Genomic DNA, 27,192 nt, shown 5'->3' with positions numbered 1-27,192 from the left:
TTTCAGTTGAATACCATGGCACAAATGTAACATTATTTAAACAATATAACTGGGTCCAGAACAAGAGGAACTAGAATAAATCAGGCACCCACAATATGGCACTTATTAGGAAAAAGGACAATGACACTAATGGATACACATTCATCACTAGCACATGTGAAAACATCTCCAGCACAGAGGTGATAGAGTACAACAATTTGCTCTCTATTCCCATGGATTTCAATAACACATGTATCCAAGAGATTAATTAGCCCTAGACTGTTTTAGATATGCCTTCTTTGCTTCCTCTCCTAGTCTTCCAAAAAGTTCCCGTACAGGATGAAGAAGGGATTTTACTAATTACAGATAAGGTATTTCTACTATTATGGAGCTGGAGAGCCCCCACAGCAATTCAAGTTTCCATGAAATGTTTAGATACTATTGAATCAGCATTTTGCACTGGAAGATTTTTTTTTTAAACACTATTTTAGTGTCAAGCATCTTTGAGGTAGGAACAGAGGTTTGGCAAGTAATTTCTTTAAACTAGTATTTATTTTTCAGAAGGACACAGTCTTGTACTGTCTCTTTCAGAAGCCTTATCTTTATCCCTGTATTAACAACAAATGTCTTGTTGGGTTAAGACTTTCTCAAAGCTGCATGCCGTTTTGAACTTTGTGACTCCCATAGAGTTTGGCTAAAACTTTGCACAATGTTTTGAAAATGTACTCTAAAAGTTGAAATGAGGTGACACTTATTCACACAAAATATTTTCACCCTGGTAAAGAGAGGTCTTGCTTACAGGAGAGGGCCCTCACTAGAAACAAACCAACACACTGAAAACTGCTAAAAGAGAGACAAGATTCTTTGATTAATTGTAACTGACTCTCTCTCGTAACCAGGAGGTAGATTTAAACCTGGTAGACCAATAACATTTAATATTATAAAAGCTACTTTTATAGTCAGTAAAACCTTCATAAAACACCACTAATATACAATCATATTCCCAACACATATATGGTCATGAGTGATTATGAGAGAACAAGGTCTCAGTAACAATGTTCTCTTGTAGTAAAATTATTCTTTTTAACTTCTAGTATGTTTTCAGACAACCAGTAAGACTTCTCCTTACAGATGTCTCTACAAATTGTTTACTACTGGAAAATCACTTGCCTGTCGAAAAATTGCAATGCTACCTTATGATTCTTGTCCCAGAAAACTCTGGTCATAGTATAGAATCTATCAAGTAGGGAGCAGCCAGCATTACACTTGCTTACTTCATGATTACAGTTAAACTACATTATATGTAGAAGGACAGTTCATCAAAATCTATATGGCAATAGAGATGACAGTGATGAGAAGCCAAGATAGATGCATGTGTCACCATTCCCTCCACCCCCAAATATTATTGTGAAATAAAAATCTTGCTGAGAAATGCTCTGTCACAGCAATGGTCCTCAAACATTTTTCTCAGACACCTAAAGGCTTCCTGCCATCATAGTTGTAGGTCAGAAATTTGCTCTGATAAATTCCATACTGAGACAAAAGCTAATTATCTAGAAAACTACCCAAGAATGCAGTTTCCCCTTTATACCACATATCAATCCATTTGGAGATGAGCAACAACTTTGGTGGATTGCAGTTCAGAGAAAGGTTCACCTAAATCAAGTACCGACTGATAGTTTTAATATTCAAAGTTGTTTACAAGATTTAGGATCAGAAAAATAATGTACACTTGAAAAGAAATAATTATTTGATTTTTTTATCAAAATCTCAAGCTGCCATTGTTGGATTTTACCAAGAAGAGAAGGGACTTCATGATATTGAATTCAAGAACTAATGATGGAGGATGACGAACACATTCAGCAACTCAGAGGCTAAGGCTTCAAAACAAAAAAGGAGATTTTTTAGTTTTACTGTATCCAGACTTCTAGAAATTTCAACTAACTCATGTTCTGAAGCAATTATCCCTTTCTAGTCAAAAGACTAATATTTGGAAAAAAATATATTGTCATTCTTCGGTATGGCTATTTTGTACAGTTAAATGGAGCTGCCTCATGCAATAAACATAAGTTAAGAAATCTGTCAAGTCACATCCAAAAGGTGAAAGTTAATAGGTTTTTACTGGAGAGAATAAAGCCTAGAGAAAAAAAGATGTTTACAACATTACAATTTGCAGCATTTCAGAAAGATACACCAATTTGAACATTTTATTAGTGGGAAGGCATGAGAGAACTTTTATCTTTTTCTTCTTCTTCTTAATCTAATATATATTTCACCCTTCATCCATAGTAACACACAAGCTATCCATGAAAACCTAACTAAACAAACAGTGCTCAATGCATGAGCAAACTATAACAACTAAACTAATCTTTTCTGGGTACAACTGGTCAAACAGATTTTGTTTCTTTATATTTTCCTCTCCTTTAATTTCTACATAGTCACAATCTTACCCACTGGACCTTACCTCTGTCACTGAAGTCATCCACAAGAATGATTTCAGCTATAAGGATGTCTGGAGTCCGGTTGATAATGCTGTATATGGTTCGCAAGAGTGAAGTCCATCCTTCGTTATGAAATGGGATAATTATGCTAGTATTTGGCAGCTTTTCCAAGTATACCTTGTGCTTACAGCTGAGAAGGGGAAAAAAAAAGGAGGTGTATAAGAACACAGAAGAGTAGAATGGACTTCGTATATACAACTCAACTGTTTGCTCTCTTCAGCCATCACATTTTCTGGTGTGAAATGACTCAGTATATCCAAACAGTGTCTTTAACTCTTCAATCAATCACATCACTAACTAAATTATGTATTTAATTAAGTAGCATTAACTACCTAAACAGTACCTGCCACGAAACTAATATTCAATAACTACTGGGTCCTTTTTTATTCAAGTACTCAATAGCAAGGATTTTACAAATATAACACTTTAAATTAGAAAATTTTGAAGGTACAATAGTGAAATGCTGATGTAAACTCAGAACTAGATTATCTGGCTTCAGTGGGAATTTTTCCTGAGTAACTATTGGAGGATGTGCATTCTATATACTATTTCTCTTTACACGGATATATTTACTCAAAATATTTTTGGAATATCATATGAAAAGCAGAATTTGAATGATCCCTTTATTATTCAAAGGGAAGAATTGTAAAATTAGTTCTTTACTCAAAAAGGCAAAACTGGTAGACAATGAAAAGTTATTTTACTAGATGGTATATATTCAAACAAAGACTTACGCAAGTACAACTCCAGCTCTACATCTAAATATTCAATACAATGGATGCCACTGTGCTATAAAAAATATGTCTCTGGATATCAACACTAATCTTTTGCAGCTAACTTCAAGACAAAGGTATTTCAGAACTGTTAATCAACAACTGCATTTATATAATGCCATCCAGTAAAAGACATACTTAAAAGCTCATCATTTTGCAACAATGTCTCAAAGCTCCTTAATTCTGAGGTAAACTTTCAAACCAAATAACGTCTGGCATGGATAGCTACACTGCATTTAGTGGGCTATAGAGCCTTTTATCTCAAGGTCAGTATTTCAAAATCAGCTCCAGTCAACAGTGATGCAAAGTCATTATGATCCCATATCTTTTTAGTAACCCATGGGAAAGAGTTGGTGACCTCAGCCCAGTCCCTAATGGATGTTCAGATCATAGTTGGCATGCCTTCTTATCCAGTGCAGCAAAGAAGCCAAAGATTGTATAAGTATGGTACCTGATTCATCCCCTCACACAGAATTCTTGGGTCAATACCCTCTGGTCCCAGTGATTATTACTGTTTAATTTATCAGTTTGTTCCCAAAACATCCTCTATTGATACTTCAATCTGGGGCAGTTCCTCAGATTTGTCACCTAAAAAGAATGGCTCAGATATGAGAATCTCCCTCACATTCTTCGTAGTGAAGAGAGAGGCGGAGAAGCTAAATATATTCTTTGCAACAGCCTTATTTTCCTTGAGTGCTCTGTGAGCCCCACAAGTAGCCCCACGGATTGTTTGGCAGGCTTCTGGGTCTGTTGTAGTTAAAAAAAAATTGCTGTTGGTTTTTGCTTCCATTAGTTGCTCTTCAAATTCTTTGTGGCCTGCCTAATTACATGTTTATACTTGACTTACCAGAGTTTATGTGCCTTTCTATTTTCCTGAGTAGGATTTGACTTCCAATTTTTGAAAGATGTATTTTGGTCTCTAATGGCCTCTTTTACTCTGCTGGTTAGCTATGGTGGCATTGTTTTGGTACTCTTCCTTTTTTTAAAAAAAAATGGGATACACATTTAGTTTGAGCTTCTATTGTGGTATTTTTTTAAAGTTGCCATGCAGCTTGCAAGCATGTCATTCTTGTGACTGTTGTTCCTTTTAATTTCTGTTTAACCTTATCCTTACATCAGTAGTAATTGCAGAAGAGACTCTATTAGTGTTCTTTGAACAATATAATGAAACTTGGTTTTGGTCTTATATTTTCCAGGAAACATTAATTAAAAACTCAACAGTCTTGGGAACAGATGCGAGGCACAACTTTCATTATCACATTCTCCTCACAAGTATCCGTGACATTGAGAAGCACTCTTAACTGTTAGCAAGGTACAGCCAGCTCTTAATTTCTTCATTGCCATATAAACTGAGACAAGTACTCCTTTTTCTGCACAACCCCCACTTCACTGGAGGAGAAAGAAATTGGAATGGAGCAGCAGTAAATTCTATAGCTACAGACACTACGGTGAAGAACACCAATAATAAATAAAAATATCCGTGCCATGGTTGTGGCATTGGGAAGCTTAATCCTCAGAACAAATGGTGTGATAAATGAAGAGGGGGTAGCTCCCTTTTATGGACACCCAGCCAGCCAGTTAGCTGTAAAATCCCTCTTGGTGTCTGTACTCTGCTTGCTTTACCTGTAAAGGGCTAGAACTTTTTTAAATTTGGAAAGAAGCATTCCCTTGTGTCTGTTGTGTCTCTCCAGAAAAGAGGGGAACAGAGGGCAGCAGGAATGCTGTACAAAGCTTTAAGCCAGGAATGATCGTCAGATCATACCTAGAATTACTTATTTGAAATCTCCCAAATATGTAAGTAAATTAGGAATGTTTAGATAGATGTGATCAGGTTTATTTCTTTATTTTGGCATGTGAATCTCCTCTGGGCTAACCCCAGATGCTTTTTGGTTGCTTGTAACCTTTAAGCTAAACCCCCAAGAAAGCTATTTTGAGTGCGTAATTTTTGGAACTGCTCTTTCAAAATCTAGCAAAAATCTAAGTTCCAGATGTATTTTTGTTTCCTTTTTGTGTTTAATAAAATTTACCTTTAAGAACAGGATTGGATTTTTGGTGTCCTAAGAGGTTTGTGAATGTTTGATTAGCTGGTAGCAACATCTAATTTCCTTTGTTTTCTTTCTCAGCTCTTCCCTGGAAGGGGGCGGGGGTAAAAGGGCTTGAGGGTACCCCACAGGGAGGAATTCCCAAGTGCTCCTTCCTGGGTCCAAGGGGTTTTTTTGCATTTGGGTGGTGGCAGCGTTTACCAAGCCAAGGTCAGAGAAAAGTTATAACCTTGGGAGTTTAATACAAGCCTGAAGTGGCGAGTATTAGTTTTAAAAATCCTTGTGGGCTCTCAGCTTCTGTACTCAAAGTGCCAGAGTGGGGATTCAGCCTTGACAGGTGGCCTATCACTGGCATTAGTTTTTGTTCATGAAAACAAGAGGTTATGTTAACTGATCATGATATAAGGAAAATATACTTAAAGCTTTACATTCAAAGAGTTCTTAGAAAAATGTGTGCTGTCTTCTAATCTGAAAGAGAAAATATGAAGTTTCATATGTTTAGTGTCCATCATTAAAAGTTTCCAGCCCCTAACAGTCTGCTTTTCTTCATGTCTACATAATCTAGTTATTTTTAAAAGACTAAATTACCTGTAATTCTACTTATCTGAAGATATCAGGGCATATCAGCTGGTAAGAATTATCATAGTTCCATGTGCTTCTTTGGACCTATGAAAATTTACATCCTGATGCAGGAGGCTTACTCCTGCGTCTCATGCCTCCAGCATAAATCATTTCGGAAGCTTTCCTACCTCTGAAGATTTTTGATCCTCAGACATCTGTAGATTGCTTCAGGGGTCTGCCCTGTTGATCATGTTTCAGCTTCAGGATGAAAGAACCCCCTAATCTTTAATTACACATAAAAATACAAGGCCAGGGTTTAGTTGAAATGGATACAAGAGCATCTAAATCATTCCTGAACAAGGACTAGATGCAGGACAAATGAGTACTCCTTTGATGACTCCCTACATATCACTTCATCATTCAAGCCCCACACTCTGCAGAGAGAAGGGTGAGTGAATGAGTGAGAATCCTGGAAGCTGTTGTCCAGAGGGAAGCAGAGTTACATATATAGACCAGGTTCTCTCACTATATGGGTCTGACCAGTATTTTGGTGGGACTTGGAACTTTCACCTAGTTATAAGTGGTATTATACTTAAGGTTGCCCAATACTTCTCATTTTAAGACCTGGCTTACAACTGCTTATAATTTTGCTAATCTTTAACAGTTTGAGTTGAAATTTTCCATGCTAAGTGTCTGCCTCCAACTGATATTACTCTGGGGGGCATTCTGTGCCAAAAAATTAAAAATGCTATGCCAAATAATTAAAAATTCTGCAAACAATATTTTAAAATTCTGCAAAATTCTGCAAATGTTATTTGTCAAAATAACACTACATAATCATGCCAGCTTCAATTATTTTGGTAATTTATTTCAAAATACCTGCCAGCAAGTATGTCTGTAACAATACAGACACACACACAAATTTCCCCAGAGTACAGTGTTAAAGAAACCCCTATGAGAACCCAGTTCCTGTTTCTCTGCTGCCTCGCCCCCCCAGAGCCCAGCTAGGAAGTCACCCCCCCAAAGCCCACCTTCAGGAGCCCCCCAGCTCACCCTAACTGTCTCCTCCCCAGAGCCCAATTGTGGGGGCTCCCCCAGCCCAGGTACCCGCACATCCCTCCAAACCCAGCCGCAGGCCCCCCAGCCCAGATACCTGCACCCCGTCTCCCCCCAGTCCTAGCTGAGGGGCTCCCTCTTTCCCAGACACCTGTCCCCCTCCACCCCCAGAGCCCAGGGATCCAGAGGGAGAAACAGCCTGATGCTCGGTCCCAGGCTTGCATGGAGTTCCCTGCGTTCTGCCCTCTCCTTCCCTCAGGGCATACTGGGAACTCCAGCTGCCAGGAACCATCTACCTCCCTCTCCTTCCCTCCCTCCCTCCCTCTGTGTCTTCGATGTGCAAGCTGGGCTCTTCAGGGTCCAGCAGACCCTAGTGATGGCTAGCAGCACTGCAGCTCATTTCTGTGGGGGGAAAGGAAATTCTGAGCGCACATTAATTTCTGCAAAATTCCACATTGCGCAGTGGTGCAGAATTCCCCCAGGAGTATGATATATCTATATCTATATCTGTATATAAAGTTGCATCTAAAGTGATTCAACTATTTCCGAGAATTGGATAAGGGAAAATATTCAACTATTTGGAAATTTTCTGACAGAAATTTTTTCCATTGGAAAATGCCAGTTAATCCAAAACTAAATGTTATGCGAAAACCATGTAAATTTCAATTAAATGTCATTTGGAAAAAACAGGGACTTTTCAATTTTCCATTTTGCAATGACTTTTTATTCAATTTTTAATTTTATAGATATAAAATCAGTCAATGGGAACATTTTGATTTTATTGAAACAAAATATCAAAATGTTTCACTCAACCTGAAACCATTTTTGGGGGAGGGAAAGGAATTTTGTTTTGTGAGAAATTTTCAATTTTTTTGGTTTTGTTCTGTTTTGGAGTAGAAAAAAATGAAATCATGGAATTTCTCACAAAAATCCAGTTCCTGGCCAGCTATATTTAAGTTTTACCCAGGTTAAAAAATTATTACAACTTCTTTGTTGGGAAGCTCTAATGCCTCCATACATTGGAGCAGGGCCTTGACATTTGTCAGAGGGGGTTTCTTTCTATCTGGGATGTGCCTTTTGCCATCTCTGTGAAAATTCACCCAAATTTGGCCAAGTTATGAGTTTCTGAAAAAAAAAAATCACAGTTCATATATGCTCAATACAGACTTTTTAGAGTTTGGCAGCTAAAGTCTCTGAAGATTCTAACTGCCCCAAGATGGACTTTCCCTGAAACTGCAGCATCTGGCAACTAGGATCCATAGTCTCACAGTAAGATATACCAGGGACACTGCCTGTCTTGTGCTCTCAACCTCCCATTACTTCCAGCAAGGCAGCAGAGAAGAGAAACCGGATGCAGACTGATTTGAATGCAGAGTGGTGAGGGAAAAAAGAGGAAGAATAGGAGGAGGGTTGCAATGAGTCAGAGGTTGGAAGTGTGCAGAAGTGGGGATGGGGGTTGAAGGTGCTTACAGGGAGAGGGGACAGGAGCCAGCTCAGGGAAGGGTGGCTAGGAGAAAATGAGGATGGGGACAGGAGGAGTCAGGGTATGGAGGGTAGCAGAGGGGAGTGGGATAGGAGCCAGGGAATGGAGGTGGGATAGGAAGACGGGAGAGGAGTCCAGTGGCTGGATAATAGCAGCAGAGGAGTGGGGCAGGAGAGTGGATAGGAAGAGAGAAGGGAATGGGGACAGGCAAGCGGTACAGGGTGAGAAGGATATATAACCAGTAAAGCATAGAGGATACACACACAATGTCTTTGTGTACTAATATACGTAAGTATCTTAGTATTTCATTCCTTGCACCCATATACGAATATTGCCTCTAGCGCACAGGAAGGCAGGGCCTGAGCTCATTTTATTTAATAAAAATGGGGACTGAAAGTACATTTGGGAAGTACTGCTGCCCAGACTGTCTCTTTAGAGGAGTCTCATTCATGGATGGTAAATATTGTAACTCAAGGGATGTATAAAAGAGATAAAGAAGAACACTGCCGTAAGCACTGTAAGTAAGATCAGTGTTAAACTACAAAGAAATGGGAGAATATGAGCTCTGCTTCTGTGGAAACATGTTTTCTAAGACTGAGGAACCAAAACAAGGTTCCTCCCTGTGATCTGAATGCAAGCAGAAGAGATTTACTAAGTATGAGTGAGGACATGCAGCTGCTTTTGCCTAAAATCCAGATTTAAAATTTCGTAAGTTAGACAGTAGAAAATATTCTGCCTCAGATAATATAAGCCTTGACATGACCTAACTGTCAGCCAGCCAGGTCATAGCAGTGAAAAATGCAGTTAGACAGCGCTTTAGGTATGGCTTTAACGAGAGCATTTCCCAAGGAATTAGTATCAAAGAGACAAAAGTTGAATGGACATTCTCAAGCCTTTACATCCTGCTCCAAGTAGAATCTCAAGGAGCTTTAAAGCTTGGAGTGTGGCAAGGGGTCTCCCTGGGATGGGCATGGAAAGAACATGGAGCTTTATTTTATAAAAGAACCTCAGACAAGACTGAAGCACCATCTTATCCATGCAAAGGTTATGTCAACCTGTAATTAATCTATGCAAAGGTTTTGTCAGTCTGTAATTAAGTGCCTCCTAAACCCATAAGAGCTTTTGTAAGTTTAGTGTCTTTCTCTTCTGAAATATGTGCTTTATTTTGATCCAAGTTCCCTTTTGACTTAGTGCAAATATAAGAAGAGCCATACTGGGTCAGACCAAAGGTCCATCTACCCTAATATCCTGTCTTCCAATAGTGGCTAATGCCAGGTGTCCCAGAGGGAATGAACAGAACAGGTAATCATCAAGTGATCCATCCCCTCTCGCCCATTCCCAGCTTCTGGCAAACAGAGGCAAGTGACACCATCCCTGACCATCTTGGCTAATAGTCATTGATGGACCTATCCTCCATGAATTCATCTAGTTCTTTTTTGAACCCTGTTATGCTCGTGGCCTTCAGAACATCCCCTGGCAAAGAGTTCCACAACTGCAAAGATTGACTGTACGTTGTATGAAGAAATGCTTCCTTCTGTTTGTTTTAAACCTGCTGCCTCTTAATTTCATTTGGTGACACCTAGTTCTTGTGTTATGAGAAAGAGTAAACAATACTTCCTTATTTACTTTTTCCACACCAGTCATGATTTCATAGACCTCAATCATATCCCCACCTTAATCATCTCTTTTCCAAGCTGAGCAGTCCCATTCTTATTAATTCTCCTCAGATGGAAGCTGTTCTAGACCCCTGATCGTTTTGGGGTGTTTTTTTTTTTGACATTTTCTGTACCTTTTCCAATTCCAGTATCTCTCTTAAGAAGGGTTGACTACATCTGCACAAAGTATTCAAGATGTGGGCATACCATGGATTTATATAGAGGCTTGTGGTTGTGGGAGAGGCCGCGATGTTTGACGTTGTGAATGTCATTCTATTTATGATGGAAAAGCTGAGCTGCCAATCATTTCTGTTTTTTTTAAAAAAACAACAACTGAGTGTGAGGCCGATCATGATTGTAGAAAAATATTTTATCTTCTACAACTTACTTTAAGACTATGTTGGGTATTTGTTCTTTCTCAATGAAGATTAAATAGTGTGAGGAACACTCAAACAGAAATTTAGGAAGATTACATCTGAGTGGCACTCATCTTTTCCATTTGTTTTAGTTGTCTGAGCAGAAGGCAAAGAACTAATTTTCTCTGTTTCTGGATGACATCCTCAGCAACTTCGATAAAATATTCTGCATTATTGTTTGCTCACCCAAGATGGAAATCCATATCAGTAAGTAAAAATACATGACATTACTGATTACAAGTCACAATAAAAATCAATAAAATTTAGGTTAGGACTCAGAACTTCTAGGCATGAGAATTTCAAATCGGTTTGTTTTCTTACATCATCTCTTGACATAAAAGTGTCAATGCTTATTTTATTGAGAGGACTACTATGAATATCAAATATTACTTTAGGTTATAACATTGATTTACAAACATTTTCAGTTCAGTTTGTGTTTTGAATTAAATGTCATTTAGTAGAATCCATTTAGAAGTCAATAGTTGCTGACTTACCACACAGCTGATATAGTTATCTTGTATTCTAAATAGAGTGGAAACTGTTGCTGTTATAACTATTATTATGTGGTAACTGCTTTAAATGGCCACTAGTGAATAATCAAGGTTTTTCAAGTTGTTTTAGCAATAAAATTGATCTGAACTACTTTTTGCTTCACTCATGTGTTCCTAAGACATGGTAACAAAGCTGCCAATTTAACAGCAATCAGTTTGTATTAATGACCCCTAAATATTACTCCTGTTGAAAACTTTTTAACTTAGATACAAACCATTTAATAAACACATTTGAGAAAATGGTTACTTAAAGATTCCAAGGCATGGAGAAAATATTTCTTATCTTCCAGGGTGAAAAAAACCACAACAGATTGCACAGATTTTTAAAATGCAAAAGATCTTTATTCCACAATGTAAGAATCAAATATGGACTTTTTTTAAAACAATGCATCAACATTTATGTAGAACAGCATGAGGACTGAATGTAGGTGAATTTTCATTTGTGCTGATCTATAAAAGCATCTTATAAACTGATTTTCTGTTCTAGTAGCAGAAAGTATTTCAATTTGCAAACAAAGGAAAGTGAACATGGAACACTCATTGGACTAGACTCCAAGTTTTGTTGATTGTGCGCATACAGTTAAATTTCCTGGATAAGCATAATTGCATTACTCGTTGCATTTCTAAAAGCAAGCTTTTAGTTTAGCAATTATCTAAGACTCTTATAGCTAAAAATTGTGTTGTTCTTCACAACTAACCATTTCAAAAAGGAAAAGAGCACGCTCAGCACAGGGTAACTTTTAACTAAGCAGAATAATAATAGTAATGAGAGTGACCATATGGTGGACTGTTTACAGGCCCATATATGCCAGCATAGGACTTAATCCAGTTCCTACTGAAATCATGCAAATAGTCCTATTGACTTTAAAGGGAGCTTAATCAGGTCTACATAGAGGTGGTTTAGGTTGGGTTGGATGAGGGGCAAGAATACGCAGAATTGATGGCCAACACAGCCTGTATAGAGATTGCATAGTGGTAGCTACTGTTATGCCAGTTTATGGAAATATAATAGCAACATGGAAGGATTAAGTTTACTGTGCTGCATTCCTCCCAGTTTGTGAGAAAAATTCCTTCCTGCTCATAGTGTCCTCTATGAAACACTACTGCTTGGAATGTGAGGGGGGAATTTCACTCTAAACGTTTCTACTCTTTTTCTCTCAAATATTCCGTTCTCATGTTTTCTCCCCCCCACCCCCCGAATCTTTCCTTTTGATAAGTATTTGCACAGGCTTTAGCAGGAGATGTCTTGTCACATATGAACCAACACCAAAGAGCACAACACTAAGGCTATGGCTATACTGAGACAGGGAGTGTAATTTACAGTTCACATAGATGTACCCATGCTAGCTTTAATCTAGCTAGCTCATTAAAAATAGCAGTGAGCTCACAGTTGCAGAGTCTTCTGAATCACCTGTAAAGCCCACGTGGATCCCAGCTATGAACTCATGTATCTAATCCACATTGAAATCCATGCTATTGCAATCTTACTGCTATTTTTAGAGAGCTGTCTAGCTTAAAGCTAGCACAGGAACATCTAAATGAGCTGAGAACTACAGCCCTGGTTACAGTATAAATGTAGGAACCTTTTAAATATTTTTTCTTCTTCTGAGTTGGGTTGGTCAGGTTTCCCCAATCCTCCACGATGGGTAAAAGTTAGGAGTGCTTATACCTTAACTTTCACACTCTTTCATATAAGCACACCAGATAAACTATGAACTATTGGCTGAACCGTACAGTCCTTATTCAAGGTCAAATGCTGGAGCACCATGTAGGTTATATTGTGGTTGGTCAACCAAAAGAGTGTCCACTGTATTCATAGGCCTGATGCTCCGGGTAGGGCAAGGCCTCTAACAGCTGGTAGGTTGACACAGGATAAGAGGAGGAGAACTTCTAAGAACCTCTGCTTAGAGCCCATTACATACCCTCAACTCTCTTCCTTAAAACCTTTCACTATCGCTACCACTCCACCCATTGTAGCAAATTCCCACTAGCTTAGAAAGGGCACAATCATTTTGTACCTCTGTGTTCTTTAACCATGCTCAGAGCAGGTCTTGATGAAACAATAATAAGAATGCTGTCAGATATCAGCACTCCCACTCTTGTTACTGCTAATGGAATGACAACAGTTGTAGCAATGGTGGGAAAAGTGTCTTAAGAGACAATAGCTGGAAAGGATGATGGGGAAAGAAAGGAGGACAGCATTTGGCGTTCAGTCTTGAAAACTGAAATGACTGTGAGGTTTTTCTGATTTCAGTGTAGTTATAGCTGTGTGGGTCCCAGGACATTAGAGACACAAGGTAGATGAGGTAATATCTTTTATTGGACGAACTTCTGTTCTTGAAAGAGAAACTTTCAAGCTACACAGAGCTCATCATGCCTGGGAAAGGTACTTACAGGTAAATCCAAAGTGGAACAGATTACCATAAGTAATTCACACATTTTGTAAGAAACCATTCAAGGTGAAGTGGTCAATTAACACCACTACAGTCACAAGACAAAGAAGCCCCTGAAATCCATCCACCAGACAGCAATCAAACAAGCAGACAAAGGGGGTGCCATCATAATTCTCCACCAGGACAACTATGTTAACAAGGCAAATCAACAGCTTTCTACTATAAAGAACTCAAACACAACCCCACACCACAAATCACCCAGGAATTTAAGGACACAATCAAATCCTTTCCCAAATGACCCCAAGAAAAACTCTACAACCTCATTCCTCACACACCCATCCCAGGTATCTTCTACATGCTTCCAAGGATACACAGACAAGGGAACTCAGGCATCCCCATCATATCTGGCCATGGCACTCTTACTGAAGGAGTATCAGGGCTCATAGAAACCATCCTCAAATCACTCAGCACACAAAAAGTCCAGCTTATTCCAGAACACAACCGATTTCCTCCAGAAACTCTGCAACATTAACAACCTCCCTCAGAACACTATCATTCCAACCATGGGCGTCGCCTCCCTCTGCAACAACATCCCTCACAATGACGGGTTAGCTGTCGGTAACAAATATCTGCAAGACAATGAACAATACTCAGATATCCACCCTAAACACATTGCCAACCTCATCCATTTCATCTTCATCCATAACAATTTTATTTTCAACAAACACTTTGTCCAAACCATGGTAACAGACAAGGCTCCCCAGGATGGCTCCCCAAAATTCCAACCTCTTCACCTTGAGGAAGACTTTCTGGATAAGGGCAGAAACTCAGTGATATACCTGGGAGATATCAATGACATTTTCATCCTCTGAACAGACTACGTAAACTCCTTCACAGATTTCCATCACAATGTCAACGACAGTCACCCTTTCAAACAACTCTCTAGAATACTCCTGCATCAGCATCAACTTCATGGACACCATGATCAGCTACAACAATTGAACCCTGCAGACAACTATATGCAAGAAACGAATGGATCACCACACTTACCTACCAGGAAGGTCACTTACCAGTAACCATACAAAACACACCAAGAAATCTGTTATCTACAGCTAGGCATTCAGATTCACTGAATATGCTCCCAGGAGAAAGTTTGAGATATACAATTTAACACACTTAAAACTGCCTTCACCAGACAGGGACATTCCAGAGAAGTAGATTGCATCATGGAATGACCCTCCCAAATACCTGTTTCAATACAGAAACTCTGCCTTCCAACTACATGCCCCTACTTGTCACCTATTGCCCCACACTGGAACCCATACAAGGCACCAACAAACAATTACAAGTCTGGGAGGTTAAATTCCTAACTTTGTTAGACTTTAAAAATCATTGTCTAAAACAGATACTGGATTTGTGGCTTATTACAATAATCTGGAATCTGCTAACCCTGTTTTTTGTCCTATGGCTGCAGAGGTGTTAACTGGCCACTTCACCTTACATGGTCTCTTACAGTATGTGTTAACTACTTATGCTAAACAATCCGTCCCATGTTGTATTTTGCTGTGATACTCTGAGCACCTTTCCCAGATGCTGAAGAAGAGCTCTGTGTAGCTCGAAAGCGTGTCTCTTTCAAGAACAGAAGTTCATCCAATAAGAGATATTACCTCACCCATCTTGTCTCTCTAGTTCCATCCGAGTAAGAATTGCAGGGTATGGCCCAAAAGTCTGGAACCCCTGACAAATTTAAATGGGAGTAAATCTGTCAGTGCCCTGTTGCTCTTGACTTTCTGCATTTTAGAAGAGATGTCTAATAAAAGGTGGACTGCAATGATACTGTTCAACACTATGTAACACCATGACTTTTGGAATTTCTAAATATTACAGATGACAATTTCCTAACTCAAGAAGTGTTGCATTCAACGGGGGACTTCTATATTATACTTCACCTTGACAGATAAAAAGGGACCAATCACAGAACTAAACATTTATGGTAGCTTAGGTGCATGTACTCATGAATTGATCACATTTTTTATGTGCAAACAGAAGGAAGTCCAAATGAGTACCACATATACTTGGTGTTTTAAAATGGCCAATTTCACAAAACTGAACACAACTGAGAGTCAAATCAGCTCTGAGGAAGAAAGTAATCAGGAAAAACTGTGCATGATGATTGGGAATTGTTTAAGAATATTTTTTACTTAATCCTCAAAAGTCATAATACCACAACTAAGGAAGAAGGTTATATGGTTAATATACCAACATGGTTCATATGGGAAGTCAAAGCAGATATCTATATAAAACAAATGGAAGAAAGGGAAGTCAATAGTAATGAATTGCAGTCAGAAGCTGGGAATTGTAGAAAATTGATAAGGAAAAGAGACAGAGAAATCTATATCCAGAAGAGTTAAGAACAATAAGGAGTTTTTAAAGTATATTAGGAACAAAAAGAATCGGTCCATTACTAGATGGATATGGTAAACTTGTCAATAATAATGCAGCAAAGGCAGAAGTGTTCGATTTTTTTCTATAGTTGGGAAAAAAAAACAGATATCGCATGATGACATTTTCCATGGCAGAGGTGCTTAATGACTTCTTTGTTTCAGTTTTTCAACAAGAAGATTGGTGGCAAGTGGACATCTAACATAGTGAATGAATGGCAGTGAAAATGAGGTACGATCAGAGTCTAAAATAGGGAAAGAACAAGTCAAAAATTACTTAGACAAGGTAGATGTCTTCAAATCCCCAGGGCCTGATGAAATGCATCCTAGAATACTCAAGGAGCTGACTGAGGAGATATCTGAGCCATTAGCGATTATCTTTGAAAAATCAAGGAAGACGGGAGACATTCCAGAAGATTGGAAAAGGGCAAATACAGTGTTCATTTATAAAAAGGGAAATAAGGACAACCTGGGGAATTACACACCAGTTAGCTTAACTTCTGTACCCGGAAAGATAATAAAGCAAATAATTAAGCAATCAGTTTGCAAACGCTTAGAAGATAATAAGGTGATAAACAACAAACAGTCAGCATGGATTTGTCAAGAACAAATCATGTCAAACCAACCTGATAGCTTTCTTTGACAGGGTAATAAGCCTTGTGGATAGGGGGAAAGCAGTAGATGTAGTATATTTTGACTTTAGTAAGGTTTTTGATACTGTCTCGCATGACCGTCTCATAAACAAACTAGGGAAATACAACCTAGATGGAGCTCCTATAAGGTGGGTGCATAACTGGTGGGAAAATTGTTCCCAGAGAGTGGTTATCAGTAGTTCACATTCATGCTGGAAGGGCATAATGAGTGTGATTCCACAGGGTCCAGTTGTGTTCAATATCTTCATCAATGATTTAGATAATGGCACAGAGAGTACACTTATAAAGTTTGCGGACAATACCAAGTTGGGAGGGGTTGCAAGTACTTTGGAAGATAGGATTAACCTTCAAAATGATCTTGACAAACTGGAGAAATGGTCTGAAGTAAATAGGATGAAATTCAATGAGGACAAATGCAAAGTACTCCAATTAGGAAGGTACAATCAGTTGCACACATACATAGGGCAGTTTAGATTAGACATTAGGAAAAAATTCCTAACTGTCAGAGTGGTTCAGCACTGGAATAAATTGCCTAGGGAGGTTGTGGAATCTCCATCACTGGGGATTTTTAAGAGCACGTTGGACAAACACCTATCAGGGGTGGTCTAGATAATACTTAGTCCTGCCTTGAGTGCAGGGGACTGGACTAGATGACCTCTCAAGGTCCATTCCAGTTCTATGATGCCACTAGTATCTCAGAGGGATGTTAAAAAGTAGTTTCCTAGGTTAGATATTTTAAAATCAGAAGGTCCAGATAACTTGCATCTCAGAATTTTAAAAGAGCTGGCTGATGATCTCATTGAAACATTAATGCTGATTTTCAATAAGTCTTGGAACCCTCCCTGGAGAAGTTCCAGAAGACTGCAAAAGAACTAATGTTGTGTCAATATATAAAAAGGATAAACCGGATGACCTGCGTAATTATAGGTCATCAGCTGACATCGACTCTGGGCAAGATAACGAAGCAGCTGATATGGGACTCGATTAATGAAGAATTAAAGGAAGATTATATAATTAATGTTAATAACATAGATTTATGGAAAGTAGATCCTGCCAAACTAACCTGAATTTTTTATGATATTACAAATTTGGCTGATTAAGTGTATTACATCAACACTGTTACCTTTGACTTCTGTAAGGCATTTGATTTGTTACCTCATGACATTTTGATTAAAAAACTAGAATATTCACATGGCACACATTAAATGGATTAAAAAGCTGGATAAGTCTCAATTTATAACTAAATGGGGGATCATAATTGATTGGGTGTTGTTTCTTGGGGGCAGTCTCAGAGGGATCAGTTTGTGACCCTATGCTATTTAACTTTATCATCAGTAACCTGGTAGAAGACAAAAAATAATAACTGATACAGTTTGCAGATGACTCAGACATTGCGGGGAACGGTAAATAATGAAAGACTGCTAAAAGATCTGAGCAATCTTGACTGTTTGGTAAGCTGGACAAGCAAACAATATGCATTTTTAATATAGCCAAATATAAGCATAACATCTAGGAAAAAGGACGGTCAGCAATACATACAGAATGGAGGACTCTATCCTGGAAGCAGTGACTCTGAAAGAGATTTTTGGGTCATGGTGGATAATCAGCTGAACATGAGCTCCAAGTATGATACTGTGGCCAAAAGGGCTAATGAGATCTTTGGATGCACAAACAGAGGGTTAGGAGCAGGAACAGAGAAGTTCTTTTACCTCCAAATTTGGCATTGTTGCAACCGCTACTGGACTTCTACACAACTGCATCTAGTTACGATATCCACAATTCAAGAAAGATGTTGATAAATTGGGGAGGAGAAGAGACAAGAATGATAAAAGGATTAGAAAATATGCCACACAGGGTATGTCTATACTGCAGCTGGGATGCTCCAGATCAGGGAGACAGATTCATGTTAAGCAGGGCTTGAGATAGTACAGTGAAATTAGCAGTGTGAATATTGTGACTCTTGCTGGAGTTCAGGCTCTCAAGTGTAGGGGGTCATGTGGGCTTCAGAGTCTAAGCCACAACATTCACACTGCTATCTATAGTGCATTAGATCAGACCCCACTAGCATGAGTCTGTATACCCAGTCTGAAGGCTTGCTCCCAGTTGCACTGTAGACATACCCATTTTCCTGCCGGCAGACCAGGTGCTGGTTCATTCCAAGCTCTGATGCCTCACTGAACGCTTACAAATGCACAGCTGGAAACCTGTGTGTTACCTTTGTTTACCTGTGTGTTAGCATTATCAAAATAAATATGCTGCATGTATTATTCTCACTCAACTATACCCTATGTTATACTGTAACAGCAAACATTCACATTGTATATACCCCTGTAATTAAGTAACCCATCAAATGAGAAAGAAGCCTTGTGTAATGCAAATGATGGTCTCTTACAAGATTATGTTAAATCCTGTTCATTAAATGCAAATGAGCCATTGTGTGAGTTCAAGGATCAAACACTTTGTTAAGTGTGTTCCTCTCCCTCCTCCAGCACCTAATGAAGAAGAGACCTGTGTGGAAACTGTTGTGATCACTTCGTTTCTGTGAGAAGAAGCTATAAATATGGACAGAAGTAATAATTCTTCATCTCTGAACTGTTTGGATTCTAACAGGGCAGAATAACTGAATACAAAGATGGAGATCCTCAGAGTTACTCTGTGTAGCCCTAAAAGACATTTGGGAAACTGGCCAGATTACTACATCACTGCTACCTTTTGAAATTATAGACTATACATACATTTTACCTGCTTTAACCACTCAATAACTCATTCCATTTTCTTAGCTAATAAGCCTTTGTTAGCATTGCCTTTGGTGTGAAATCTAGGATGCAAGTCAACCTGTGTGACTGACTGGTCTCTTGGGACTGGTGTAACTTGAAAATATTGTTATTTTTGGTGTAAGTGATCATTTATCACATAGTCCAGCTTGCCTGGATGGCACAATAGACTGGAGTGTCTTGGAACTTTCTGTGGTTCCATTATAAGACTATTGTGGTACTTTGGGAGTTCACATTTGGTACTGGTTTGGTGAAATCTAATTATAGAACATACCACCAATTTGGGGTATCTGCCCTGCTTTTGACCGTCTGCCCTGAGGTAGGCACTCATGGACGTGAATCACTCAAGACAGTGACACACCCATAGTGAACAATTCCAGGATCCTAATTTATTCAGCTTAACAAAGAGAGGGTTAAGGGCTGACTTTATTATGGTCTATATGTACCTACTCGGGGAAACAAACGTTTGACAATGGGCTCTTCAATCTAGCAGAGAAATGTATAACATGATCCAATTGCTGAAAGTTGAAGCAAGACAAATTTGGACTGGAAATAAGGTATAAATTTTTCACAGTGAGAGTAATGAACCACTGGAACCATTTTCCATTGGTCATTATGGATTCACCATCACTAGTAATTTTTACACTGAGGTTGGATTTTTTTTTTTTGAAAGACATGTTGACGTTCAAAGACAATTGTTTTGGGGAGGTGTTTTTTTTTTTTTTTTTGCCTGTTTTGTACAGGAGTTCAGACAAGATGATCACATTGCTATCTTTTGGCTTTGGAATCTATGAAAATGGCTTATTGAGAATCATTGGTGGTCTTTAACAGTGACTATTCCTTCCTACTAACTAGGATGTCAGGAAGTTTCACTGGACAGAAATAATTTTGTAAATAGAACATCATGAACTTTTATAGTGTAAATGATGCTTGGAACCTACATATGGAATTTATCAGTTAAAACAATCCAGATAGCCCTAGGACTTACATGAAAATACAAAGATAATAGTTCTAATGATGTAAAGGGCCAAAATCCATGTGCTGTGTATGTAAAATCCTAACACAGGCTATGTCACCAACTTTTCAGAGGCCCAAAGTCCAAAGCTTGGTCAAAGAGGCTAGAGGCCTAGCAAAAAGTGAACAATATTAGCTAAGAGAAGTAGAACAAACAAGAGACAACCTTGTTTTTTACTAAGATAAGCATGGTAAGCAAAACTCCAGATGGGGAGCAGTAATTCACACTCTTATCTGAAGCTGAAAACAGACCAAAGTATTGAAAGGGGCCCACTGTGTCTATGCCTGTGTCTAGGTCTACTCCTTTTGCAGGAAGAGATACTGACACTCTCCCTTACATACCAACCTTCAGTTCATGGAGAGGTCCAAGCATATCGGTATGAGATCTGACATCTCCTCTTCTAATTGGTGCACCTCCTCCCTCTGAGATGCCAATGTTAGCCTTTTAGAAACACAATGAGCAACCTGAAAAACAATTTCTATTGCCATGTACTTTTCAATGTCTCTTTGCTTTAACCCCCAGGAATGTACCTGTTGGACAATCAGAGGAGCTAACTCATTCCTATGGACCCCAAGTCAGAATTCAACATATATATTTTGTACTTATACACTTTATACATTGTTTAAAGGAAAACACCTGTGTACAAACAATATATGTTACATGTTAACCTGAAACCATGGGTGGAGACATTATATAATCATTAGACTATCGGCTTACTGTGCATATCTTGTCTTGCTGCTAGACCTATACAGGGGCTCGGGACCTCCCACCCCATCACTTTCCTCCGCCCATGATGATTCCATAAATCCATCGTATTCAATTGTTTGGCAGTGTCTCTGAGCCTAATAAGCAAAGTAACACTCCGCCAGTGCTATGCTTAATAAATCCACGTGCTTGATTCTACACAGTGTCCATTTTGTTCCTTCATGATGCATCCAAAGACTTGAACTAATTTGCAAGTCTTGAAAGAATTTCTTTTGGCTTGTTTCTTCCCCCATCTCTGTTTTACTGATAGGAATCAAATAAAAAAACATCAACAAGTTCTTATTAATAGAGGCTGTCTTCCATTGCAGGTCATATTGTTACTACTTACTGAATAATTTTTTAACTTATTCTTACATTTATTCAAAGGATGAGGAGACAAAATATCAGCTCAGAATTTTTAGGAACCAGCTTTAGTCCTACTAAAATGTATTTTGAAGTGTACCTATTTTCTCCTCAGCATTAAGCAATCAAAGGACTTTGGAATTAGCAATGTTAGTTATTTCAACATTTATTAATTCATTTTCAAGAGTTTTGGAGTGTATATTTTGAGTGCTGCTGCACTAAAACTACTTTGCATTATAACCTTGAAATAACCTTGTTTAAATTCAAAGAAAGCTTCAAGTTGGAACGGTTTCTGGCAAGTGCTTTATTATATTCATAATGGCCTATTTTATTTTTCAGCCCACACGTAGTAATGGTTTTTAATACAGGAGCATTATGCTCTTAAAGACGGTCATGATCAGATAAATCAAATAATTAAAATTCCCTAAAGTATTTGTTCAGTGAGTAGATATAGGCCCTGATTCAGCAAAATTTTAAGCATATGTGTATCATATTAAGCTCAGTGGGACTACTCACATCCTTAAAGTTAGGCATATACCTAACTACCTTGTAGAATCATGGTCTAAAAAGGGAGTTCTTTGTTGTTCTGAAGTAGCAGTAGCAGCAAGAATACCTGATATTTACTACAGTGGGCTCAGGAATTGCCTATCAGTATCAACCAGAAACTAACAACCTAAAATAATCTGGGTCGTTTTATGGTAGGATGGGAGAAGAAAAGAATGTTTTTAATAAAATTCCACATAGCAAGAGATTGCCTTTCTTGACCTTTGAAACCCATATGTTGTGCCTCAGAGCACTACGTATCAATTTCAAGATGCCAACATAATTGACATCTCATGTGTTCTGTGAAAGTTACTTGAATATTATCACAAATATGTTCCAATATTATTCTATGATTCACAATATGGGATTTTTGAAACCATTTACACTTCAATACAGGGAATTCTGCCAGACTTACTTACTCAGGTAAGAATACTTACTTGGAAAATGATAATGCTCATGTATATTGGCCTCAATGCAAAGTGAATAGTAACTGTTCCTCCTTGTCATGAGCAGACTGCAGTGCTTAGCAAATGCACACCTTTAAGTAACTATGGGCACCCAGGGAATTGAATTCAGAGATAGTGAATACATAGTAACAAGGTTATTTGAGTACACAGAGGCTAATAGTAGCCAGAGTATTTGAGCAATTGGCTATGTTACAATATAAGTTTCTAAAAGTACTTTTTGTGAACATAGAAGAGATTGCCCCAGAGGCTATTCTAAATTTTTTCTCTCTATATATACATATATACACACACCCACACCCCCCTACCTGAAAGTGAGTATTAACCTTTTGAAACCTTTAAGAACTAGTAAAGAATGAGGAGTTAGGGTCTGGAGCTATCAAAAAGTGTCCCTCACCCCACTAATTTCTTATAAAGCCAAATAGTAACACCAATCTTATTATTCATTAACACATTTACAATATTAGTACGATAAAATATAGTGAGGTGTACAGTTTTTACGTGGCTCGGTTTTTTTATATATATTTTACATTTGTTTAATTTAACAAGACAGCCAGTTGAAACTAAGGTGAGGTAAATTGTGAAAGCCTTGTACAGTGTTCTGAGCTGCCCAACTCAAACTGACTCAAAGTTTACCCAAATACAGGTGATCTCTTGAAAGTCCCAGAAACACAGTATTGATTAGTGCTCCTTAACTCTGTTTTACTTTGAAAAATGAATAAAAGTTACTTTCCAATATTAACACTATTTCCTAAATGCCTGCAGGCAGCACACAGAATATCTAATACTGTAAATGTATGCATAAAAATTCAGTGACAGTTAATTAAAATATGTTGTAAGCTATGTGACCATCATGGATTATATAAAACGTTCTTCAAAGCCACCCTTAGTTTAGTAAAGACACTATATACTGTTATTATGATCAGGAAATTCACATTGTCAATATGATACATTATAAGCCATTCCTGTGTTGATGGGACTGAACTATCTACATGTCGAAATTCTTAGGAAAATTTCCATCCCCAGGCACAGCAGTGAAAATCTGAATGGAGTAGCTTCATTGGTGTTAATGGAGTAACTCTGTTTCTATACCATTATAATTGGCCCTAATTCATGAAATCATTTAAGCATGTACTTAGGTCCATCCCTATTCAGGAAGGATGCTGAAGCACATTAACTTTACACATGCACTTTAATTAGAGTGATGTAGCAGGGTGGTCACCCTGCTCCGGCCCAGAAGGAGTTAAAGCAGCCCTGGAGAGGGCTGTGGCTGGGAAAGGCTAGGCTGGTTGGGGAAGCAGCCACAGGTGTGGCCAGCTCCATCAGCACCCAGCTGACCTTTGTAAGAGGACTGGGGGCCAGAAGCACAGGAGTCTCACTCTAGCCCTGGAATGGGAAGGGCTAGCTTCCTGGGAGCAAGTTACCGAAGCAGAGCAGTGCGGGGGAAAAGGGCAAGAGCAGTTGGGGAGCTCCAACCTGGTAAAGGTGAAGGCCTACAGAGGTACTAGGGCTGCAGAGATACCGCCTGGGAATAGGCAGAGGCAGCAGGTCCTAACCCCTTGCCAACGATGAGTGGCCATTACAGACTGCAGTCTGCCCCAGTGAGCTGGGGCTAGATGATGACTGGCAGTAGCCACTGAGGCAAGGTGGGTTCAGAGGGTTGGGGGTTCCCCAGGGAGGGGAGACCCAGAGAGAGTGGATTACTTCTGGGGGGTAGAACCCTGAGGAAAAGGGGCACTGGGATCCAGGAGGGACACAGGGCCTGTGGCAGGTGAGACACTGGCCTGCCGAGGGCGCTCAGAAGGCTGGAAAGAGCTAATTCCTGAGACGACCAGCAGAAGGCGCCACACTGGCAAGTCTTGCCTTGCTATAGGTGACCAGATGTTCTGATTTTATAAGGACAGTCCCGATATTTGGGGCTTTTTTTAAATATGGGCTCTTATTACCTCCTACTCCAGTCCTGATTTTTCACACTTGCTATCTGGTCACCCTAACTTTAATCACATTAAAGTCATGTATGTGCTTAAGTGTTCCTCCTGAATAGGGATTTTTCCCAAACTAGGGCCCTTGAGAGCAGGATATTCTGTTCCACAAGTCCCCATTTATTTATTTATATTATAGTAGCTTGGAGAGAGTTGCATAATCCTGGAGAAAAGCCATATTAGCTATAATACTACTAGATTTTAATTTGCGCTATAGATTAATATTTATATAGGAATAAGGAAATTTACAATGGGGAATTGTAGATGTGTAGTTTTGTTTAGGAAGTACAATACAGATGTAGACTGGAGTGATTTAAAACAAGGAAATTTAAATAATTTATTTAATTCATTTTTACAAAGCATCAACCCGATTGATCCATTTTAGGGCTGTCGATTAATCAGTTAACTCACCCCATTAACTCAAAAAACTGATGAAAATTAATCACAATTAATCAGTTTTAATTGCACTGTTAAACAATAGAGTACCAATTGAAATTAAATATTTTGGATGTTTCTACATTGTCAAATATATCAATTTCAGTTACAACACAGAATACAAAGTGTACAGTGCTCACTTTTATTATTTGCAGTGTAAAAATAGTATTCAATTCACATAATTCACATAATACAAATACTGTAATGAAATCTCTTTATCATGAAAGTTTACAAATGTAGAATTATGCACAAAATATAACTGCATTCAAAAACAAAACAATGTAAAACTTTAGAGCCTACAAGTGTCAGTCCTACTTCTTGTTCAGCCAATCGCTAAGACAAACAAGTTTGTTTACATGTACGGGAGATAATGCCCGCTTATTTACAATGTCACCTGAAAGTGACATGGGCTTCACCCATCCTGGAACAGGCTTACCTAATGTTGGGCTGCTTTGAAGAATTCATTTGATCCCTCTCATTAGTATTAGATGACCCCAACTGAGCCTGTGCCACTGAAGCAGCCCTACAATTCCTCACATAGGGATCATGACCCCTCTCCACCGCCCACTTCCAGCTCCTGACCATGGATTCACCCTGGAATGAGATGGCTCAAGTATACTATTTTCATCAGGGATTGAAGGACACCTTGACCTGTATTGTGGCAAAAAATGGCCACTTTGCCTCAGGGTGCCCCCACAGGCCCAGATCTCCTACGGTGCTGGGAAACCATCCCATCCAGCCTAGGTAGGGGGTTGCAGTTGGACATGACCCAGGCACAGGCTAGACAAGGTCTACAACCAGATCCCAACAACCACACCTGCAGGTCCTCCTCCAGATCTAGCCCCCTACCACACGAAAGCAACTGTACCTAACTCACACTAATAGACGCTGGAGCATCCAGCAATTTTATGGACCTGGTCTTTGCCTAGGCCAACCATCAACGCATCCAGAAGAAGCATGTTATGGAGCATGCAAAGACTATTGATGGCAGTATGCTGACCTTCAGGCCAGTTGCCAACTAGATGGCCCCTCTCGAGGTCAGGATTAGGGACCATAGAGAAATTATATAATCGACCTAATTCTGTCGCTGCACTTTTGAGTCATATTGTGTGTCTCCTGGCTCTCTATATACAACCTGAACATTTTATGCGCTGCATGGCAGGTATACTTAACTCTGGATTCTGTCACAGCTGCAATGCCTCACATGACCCTCCCAGAGAAAGGCATCACAAGTTCCAATGGCTGGAAGATGAAACTAGACAAATTCAGATTAGAAATAAGATGCAAATTTTTAATATTACTCATTGAAGCAGCCTACACAGTGAAATTTTAAGTTCTCCATCACATGCATTCTTTAAATCACGATAGGATGTCTTTCTAAAATATATGGCCTAGCTCAACCAAAAGTTAGAGGTTTAACGCAGGAATTATTGGGTAAAATTCTAAGGCCTTTATTATGCAGATCAGACTAGATTATCCTAACAGTCCCATCTGGGCCATCAAAGCTATGAATTAGAATTACAGTAAAGTCCCATTTGTCAGTGTTGAATAGAGGTTAGTCAGCAGCCCACAATGACAGGCACTAAGGCCCCAGTCTTGCAAATTCTACACAGAAAAAACTGTATACCCAGGAAAAACCCCACTGATGTCAAACAGGATTCCAGAGGGGTGCAGAGATTCATCTGTGAAGAACAAGTTTTAAGATAAAGCCTGAGCTGGCATAGTTAAGTACTGAAAACCAATCAGGAAATGCCAGAGTTAAGACTGGTTTCAGAGTAACAGCTGTGTTAGTCTGTATTCGCAAAAAGAAAAGGAGTACTTGTGGCACCTTAGAGACTAACCAATTTATTTGAGCATGAGCTTTCGCTGTAGCTCACGAAAGCTCATGCTCAAATAAATTGGTTAGTCTCTAAGGTGCCACAAGTCCTCCTTTTCTTTTTAGAGTTAAGACTGTAACTCTGTCATCTTTTCCATATGCATCACAATAGGATTTTTAATGATATAATTACATATTATCCTCCAGCTACCATAAGAATATCAGAATTTTTTTTACAACCATGGATACATGTGTACTGTCTTTGTATTTTCAATTCTTTCACATACAGAAATGGAAATTACCATATCCAAGGTGGAAACAAAGTTCAGAGTTAAATGTCCTCAAGGTAGGGGGAACAGGTAATCTCCATCCCAGAATACTATGAGAACCAACACATGAAATTACAATTCTGGTAGCAAGGATTTTTAATAAATCTCTCAGTTGGGGATGGTACCATATGACCAGCGAATAGCAAATGTGGTATCAATGTTTAAGAAGGGGGAAAAGTGATCTGTGCAACTTCAGACTCATGAGTCTGAACTCAAATATGCA

General features: G+C 38.9%; 1 protein-coding gene across 1 annotated transcript in view; it reads right to left on the bottom strand.

Annotated features, from left to right (window-relative positions):
- The window catches only part of GALNTL6 (polypeptide N-acetylgalactosaminyltransferase like 6), a 943,544-nt gene that overhangs the window by 438,621 nt on the left and 477,731 nt on the right, over nt 1-27,192 (bottom strand). The window contains exon 6 of the mRNA XM_084626308.1: nt 2,444-2,610. Within this exon, the coding sequence (XP_084482434.1) occupies nt 2,444-2,610 (167 nt within the window). The remainder of the gene's footprint in view (nt 1-2,443; nt 2,611-27,192) is intronic.

Source organism: Lepidochelys olivacea (genome assembly GCF_965140295.1).
Source record: "Lepidochelys olivacea isolate rLepOli2 genome assembly, chromosome: 4".
NCBI classification, from domain to species: domain Eukaryota; kingdom Metazoa; phylum Chordata; order Testudines; family Cheloniidae; genus Lepidochelys; species Lepidochelys olivacea.
This window is presented reverse-complemented; position numbering and strand designations above follow the sequence as displayed.